Genomic DNA, 6,739 nt, shown 5'->3' with positions numbered 1-6,739 from the left:
GGTGTTTCAGTTTCATTGTCCAACTCCTGTATATAGTGTATTTCACTTACTGAAATGAGTTACTGAAATAATTGTCTATACTTTTATTTATTAAGATTTAATTCTAGTGTTTATGTAAGGCAGAGGTTATAAATGTAAACGTTACGACCTTTTGTTTGGACCGTTTTTGCCTTTTCTTCTTTCTATTAAAAACGGCTCTACGAAAAGAAGTGGAAACAACACCCCCAAAATGACGCTTGTGGCCAAAAAGTGTATTATGTCAGTAGTGGTTTAGGACTACTGTAGCAAATGAATGGCAAACTTTGACTGTCGGCTGTCGCCAATTAGGTCATTAGCTGCGTCTCAGATTGAAATACGCAGTTTGCAGCTCTGCAGACGCAAAGTTTTCCCGGTCGACAGGTTTTGATGAAGACAAATCCTTTTCACTCAGAAGGTTTGATTTTAAAATCCCCAAGCGATGAGAGCCTACGACCAAGGAACTCGGAAGCTTTGCCTTTGACGGTCATGCCCACCACCAGGTGGGCGCCTTCTTCAACTTCTTCAGAAGTTGAACGATTCTAGTTTTCTTTAATTTGCACAGATTTAGCTGATGTTAACTGTTAAAGTGTTTTCTGTCAGGACCTACCCCAGACAAGCACCGTACCCAAAGACTTCATGACTTCCAAAATAAGCAGAATAGGATCTATTAAAATTGTTAGGCCAAAGGCATTGCTGTCATAGAAAGATCAGTTATTCGCTGATCAGAACCAGAGGTAACATTGTGCCTGAACATTTTCTGAGCTAACCACTTTTGTCAAACTAAAAAAAAGCTACTGAAGTTACAATAACGAGGAACCGAAAAGCGTTTACATCAAATTTTATTTATTCATAGACACAAATTCACAAAGGATTATGTTTTCACACAAATAATTCATTTTTGCACATAGTTGGTAATGTTCAGGTTAGCCCACATAGGAGCAACAAGTTAAACATTTGAGGAAGCATACAACAGACCCCCATTTTTGTGGATTTTGTTAAGATGTTTGAATTTGAAGCAACTAAAAAAAAACCCAGCAGCAACAAAAAAAACAGCACATGACAATAAAACCATAATCAGTTAATAGCAACACAATACTCATTAGTTGAATCAATGACATTTTAATTTCATCTCTTAATTTAGAAATCTAGAAGCAACTTTTTTACCTGTTTTTTTTCTGGATTCAACATGTGTTGATTAAAAGAAAACCTTGTAAAGCAGGTACACAGCTGAATAAATAATGATTAATCAAAAACTACAATGATATGTTCACTGTTTTACACTTAAAAGTAGATACTAGAACCAACACAATTTTCCACTCATGCCTTCAGCACATGGTTAAACTACAGTACAACCACATATCGGAAAGGTCTACATCCTCTTTCCTATTGAGAGTAAAGGAGGGTGGTGTGATGCTCAAGAGCAAAGGTGACTCATGGAAATAGATGAACCAAAGGCAAAAACATGAAGCTTGAGATAAATGGAAGCTTGACAAAATATGTTGTCAAGCCCAAAAGGGTGAAAGACTGCAGGTGAGGATAAAGGGAAAACAGAAAAAAAGAGGGAGGGCGTGAACAGGAACATTTTTAAGTGCACCTTAGTGGCGTGCTGCAGATTCTCTGGGGTAGAACTCAGCCAAGGTGCTCTGAGGAATCCTCTTCAGCATCTCCTTGGGGAAAATTCGAAGTAGCTGCCAGCCGATGTCCAGGGTCTCATATACAGTCCTGTTGTCATACGGGCCTGAGGGAGACAAGAGGGTCAACCAGTGTTGTAATGTGTACGCTTTTTATACCTATACTCTACATCAACTTAAAAACAAGCTGCAGCAAGCAAAATAATGGGAAAAACACTTCTGAAAATAAAATGTATAAAAAAAGGTTGGAGTATTAAACTCAGATTGCAGGTTGGTCTAAAATAAGAATCAGAATCAAGTTTATTGCCAAGTAGGTTTGCACTTACAAGGAATTTGGCTTGGTGTTGATGGTGCAGACAAAAAATAAAATAAAATACAATGGATATATATACAGAAGCTATATAGAATCAGTAAACTGTGCGCTAATGTAACACAGAACCTTGTAAGTCCTGAACGGGGGAGAGAGACAGTGTCCAGTTTCACGGGTTCATAAGGCAGGTAGCATATGGGAAAAAACTGTTCTTGTGGCGTGAGGTTTTGGTCCTGATGGACCACAGCCTCCTGCCAGAGGGAGGTGTCTGAAATAGTCTATGACTGGGGTGCGAGGGATTAGCCACAATCTTCCCTGCACGCCTCAAGAGTCCTGGAGGCGTACAGGTCCTGGAGAGATGGAAAACTGCAGCCAATCACCTTCTCTGCAGAGCGGATGACACTCTGCAGTCTGTCCTTGTCCTTGGCGGAGGCACCAGCGTACCAGATGGTGATGGAGGAGGTGAGGATGGACTTAATGATGGACGAGTAGAACTGCACCATCATTGTCCTTGGCAGGTTGAATTTCTTCAGATGCCGCAGGAAGTACATCCTCTGCTGGGCTCTCTTGATGAGGGAGTTGATGTTCAGCTCCCACTTTAGGTGCTGGGAGATGATAGTTCCCAGGAAGCGGAAAGACTCCACAGTGTCGATGGTGGAGTCACAGAGGGTGATGGGGGCAGCTGGGGCTGAGTTCTTCCTGAAGTCCACAACCATCTCCACTGTTTACAGCATTGAGCTCCAGGTTGTTCTCCCTGCACCAGGTCGCCAGATGGTCAGCCTCCCACCTGTAGGCAGACTCGTCATCATCACAGATAAGTCCGATGAGAGTGGTGTCATCCGTGAACTTCAGGAGCTTGACAGACTGATGACTGGAGGTGCAGCTGTTGGTGTACAGGGAGAAGAGCAGATGAGAAAGAACACAGCCCTGGGGGGAACCAGTGCTGATGAGCTGTGAGTCAAAGTAATGTTTTCCCAGCTTCACCTGCTGCTTCCTGTCAGACAGGAAGTCTGTGATCCACCTGCAGGTGGAGTCGGGCAAATTCAGCTGGGAGAGCTTCTCCTGAAGCAGAGCTGGGATGACTGTATTGAAGGCAGAGCTGAAATCCACAAAAAGGATCCTGGCGTAGGTTCCTGCAGTGTCCAGGTGCTGGAGGATGTGGTAAAGGGCCAGGTTGACAGCGTCATCTGCAGACCTATTGACTCTGTTGGCAAGCTGTAGGGGATCCAGGAGGGGATCGGTGATTTCTTTTAGGTGTGAAAGCACAAGGCGCTTAAAGAACTTCATAACCACAGAGGTCAGGGCGACGGGTATAAAGTCATTAGGTCCTGTGGTCCTTGGCTTCTTGGGAACAGGGATAATGGTGGAGGATTTGAAGCAGGCTGGCACGTGACATGTTGCCAGGGAGGTGTTAAAAATGTCTGTGAAAACTGGAGACAGCTGATCAGCACAGTGCTTCAGGGTGGATGGAGAGACAGAGTCTGGTCCAGCAGCTTTCCGGGGTTCTGTCTTCTGAAGAGTTTGTTAACATGTCTCTCGTGTATGGAAAGAGTTGTCACTGAGGTGGAGGTGATCTGTTGGGTGGTGTTGTGGGGGGTGGTTGCAGGACTGTCCCTTTGTCTGTCGAAACGATAGTAGTTCAGGTCGTTTGCTAACTGTCGGTCATCCATGGAGTGGGGGGCTTTAGGCTTGTAATTTGTTATCTGCCTAAGCCCTTTCCAGACAGAAGCAGTGTCGTTGGCTGAAAACTGGTTTTGCAGCTTCTCAGAGTACAGTCGTTTAGCCTCTTTCACCGCCTTGATAAACTTGTATTTTGCATCTTTGAATCTGCATTTGTCTCCACTCCCGAAGGACTCTTCCTTGTCCAACCTTAGCCTTCTGAGTTTGGCTGTGAACCAGGGTTTGACATTTTTGTAACACACCCTGGTTCGTGATGGAACACAGCAGTCCTCACAGAAGCTGATATATGATGTCACAGCCTCTGTGAACTCATCCAGACTGTTGGTAGCAGCCCTGAAGACATCTCAGTCAGTAGAGTCCAAACACTCCTAAAGATCCTCCACAGCCTGACTGGTCCACTTCTTTGATGTCCTCACTACAGGTTTGCTGAGCTTTAGTTTCTGCCAGTAAGCAGGAATCATGTGAACCATGACGTGGTCAGACTGGCCCAGTGCAGCATGGGGGACGGCGTGATAAGCGTCTCTGACTGTGGTGTAGCAGTGATCCAGAACGCTCTCCTCTCTGGTCGGGCATTTAATAAACTGTTTATATTTAGGAAGTTCATGAGTGAGGTTTCCTTTGTTAAAGTCACCAAGGACAATGACTAAGGAGTCCGGATTTCTCTGCTCCACATTCAGTATCTGGTCACGTTTAGTTCGGCGCGATTTAAACACCAACCAGAATGAATAAAGCAAATTTGCGGGGTGAATAAAAAGGCTTACAGTTTATGATGAAGGATTCCAGATCAGGAGAACAGCGCTGCTGGATCACTGCTACATGGTTGCTCCAGCCGTTGTTTGTGTAAAAACAGATCCCTCCACTTTTCGCTTTGCCAGAAAGATGTGTGTTGCGGTCAGCTCTTATACACAGACATCTTGTCTCCAGGCCTCCTTTTTCCGAGTGGTGTGAGGCCATAGTGACTTCAGAATAATTCTTATAACACTCTGTGAAGTTGGAAACCGTCCAGCTGAAGCGCAGTCCGGGATTAATCCACACAGCCACGTCTCCGTGAAGCAAAAAACAGCAGATGAAGAGAAGTCCATTTTTCTCCCAGCATCAGTGTCAGTTCGTGTAGTTTGTTGGGCAGGGAACGCATGTTGGGCAGGATTATGCCCGGTAGCGGTGAGCGGAGTCCGCGCTGGCAGTGACGCACCAGCGCGCTTCCCTCTCCTCCGGCGTTTCGCTGCGTGAGCAAAGGTGAGTGCACCTTTGACCAGAATGTCGAAAATTTCCAGCGTAGGGAGAAGAAAAGTAGGGAATAAATCCTCTGGTGATGTAGCCCTGATGTTCATGAGTTCTTCTCTGGTGAAAGAGCTCCGGGTATCATTGCAAAAACCAGAGTTAAATAGTAAGACAAGACAAAAAAGTAAGCACCAACACACTGAGGCTGCTGTCCACGGTAACATCACGAAGTGAAGAAGAAAAAATCTAAAAGATTTGGAGATCCATGAATTTACAAAAATGCAAAAAATTTGACAACATAAATTCACAAAAAAAGTTTGCTAAATAAGAGTAATCTTTGCTTGTACTACCATTACACTGGACAAATGCTGCCCAACAGTATCCAGAACTTCAATGACCGTTTAACCATCTCTGGATTGCAGGAAATTTGCTAAACCTCCTTCAATGTGAAGGCAATCACTTTGCTCCAACACTTTCCCTACCCAAACATTTTTGTATCTGCTGTTCTAAGCGCTCCTCTATGAACAGTGATCTAATGTATTGGTGCTCAGCTTCTAACTGAACAACATTACTCTCAGCTGTAGTGATTTAAATTATTATTTTTTTTAAACAGCTTTTACTCTAACCTTTGTGCTGCTGTCATTGAGCCTGGGTTGTGCTGCTAGTTTGGGAACAGTTGTGATATGACTCATTGTGGTAAAATTAGATCACTGAACAGAGCCCATAGTATATGTTTATTGTATAGCTGTTTTCCAGTCATTTTTCACAATACACTGTCAAACAGCAGCTTTGTTTGGGAACTGAAACTAGTTAGAAATAAATTGCATAGTGTAGGACGAAGGGTCATAGTCTGGCGACACAATTATGGGCTTTTCTGAACAACTATCAGACGTAAACGTGGAGCTTGGTGAACTCTACAGGGACTTTAACTGGAACTGCCTGCTTTCGTAAAATTAGACTAAGATCACTCTTTAAGCTCAGGAGTTAAAGAGGGTTACGGAGAATGGTTCGTTTTAGCTGCTGTCAGTAGTAGCTTAATAAAGCAACCACAATAAATGTTTAAGTATCAAACTGCTCTTTGGAAATCTAAAAAAGGAAGTTTTCATGTCAACATCATGGGCATGAATGTAGTTTTATTTTTAGTGTCTTGATGATTTCATTGAACCTTTTCTTTTTCAGGATGGAATGATTGTACAAATGCAGTGATGTTTGAAAGTATAAAAACTGTGAACATACAATTATACATACAGGCTCTTAATATACACCTAACTCCTGATATTTGGTCGACATCAACCACCTGCTTTTTTTAAACCGATAAACAAGCTTTTGGAAAAATGTTGGCTGGGAATTGGAACTGGAATAAGTGTGTGTAGAGTTCTTAACCAAAACGCATGTTTGCTTCAGTGATGCCATTTAACCAGGTCACAGCAGGAGGTATTTACTGTAAAAAAAAAGTAGCTACGCAAAAATACTGTTGCTTTTGCTGCAGCTTTGCTGCAAAGCTGGCCAAAGGATCCCACATTTTAAAAGCAGTTGCCAGAGGATGTCACCTTTTGCTTGAGTCTATTTTATATCAAAGTAATGAAAACAGCTAAATTTGAGAACAAACAAAACGATGAACAATACTTAAAAAACATGCCCCATCTGAAAGAACTTTTCCAAAATGTATGATCTTTGTTTATTCAACAACTTCTTACCCTGAGCAATAAAATTCTTCTCAAACTTCTGCAAGAACTCCAGGTAAAGCAGATCATCAGAAGTAAGGGCCTCTTCTCCCACTACAGCCTTCATGGCCTGGACATCTTTACCAATGGCGTAACAGGCGTACTGGTAGCAAACGGAGGCACACATCATAGTGATGATTATGCTAGTGATCACA

General features: G+C 43.0%; 1 protein-coding gene across 1 annotated transcript in view; it reads right to left on the bottom strand.

Annotated features, from left to right (window-relative positions):
• Nucleotides 1-840: 840 nt before the first annotated feature.
• LOC105922498 (V-type proton ATPase subunit B, brain isoform) overlaps nucleotides 841-6,739 on the bottom strand; it is a 75,787-nt gene continuing 69,888 nt past the window's right edge. The window contains exons 13-14 of the mRNA XM_036130250.1: nucleotides 6,558-6,687; nucleotides 841-1,756 (exon numbers count right to left, since the gene is read on the bottom strand). Coding sequence (XP_035986143.1) covers nucleotides 1,614-1,756; nucleotides 6,558-6,687 — 273 coding nt within the window. The 3' untranslated portion in view covers nucleotides 841-1,613. The remainder of the gene's footprint in view (nucleotides 1,757-6,557; nucleotides 6,688-6,739) is intronic.

This window comes from Fundulus heteroclitus, unplaced genomic scaffold, assembly GCF_011125445.2.
Source record: "Fundulus heteroclitus isolate FHET01 unplaced genomic scaffold, MU-UCD_Fhet_4.1 scaffold_314, whole genome shotgun sequence".
Lineage (NCBI taxonomy): Eukaryota > Metazoa > Chordata > Actinopteri > Cyprinodontiformes > Fundulidae > Fundulus > Fundulus heteroclitus.
Note: the sequence above shows the minus strand (reverse complement) of the source record. Positions and strands in the feature narration are given on the sequence as shown.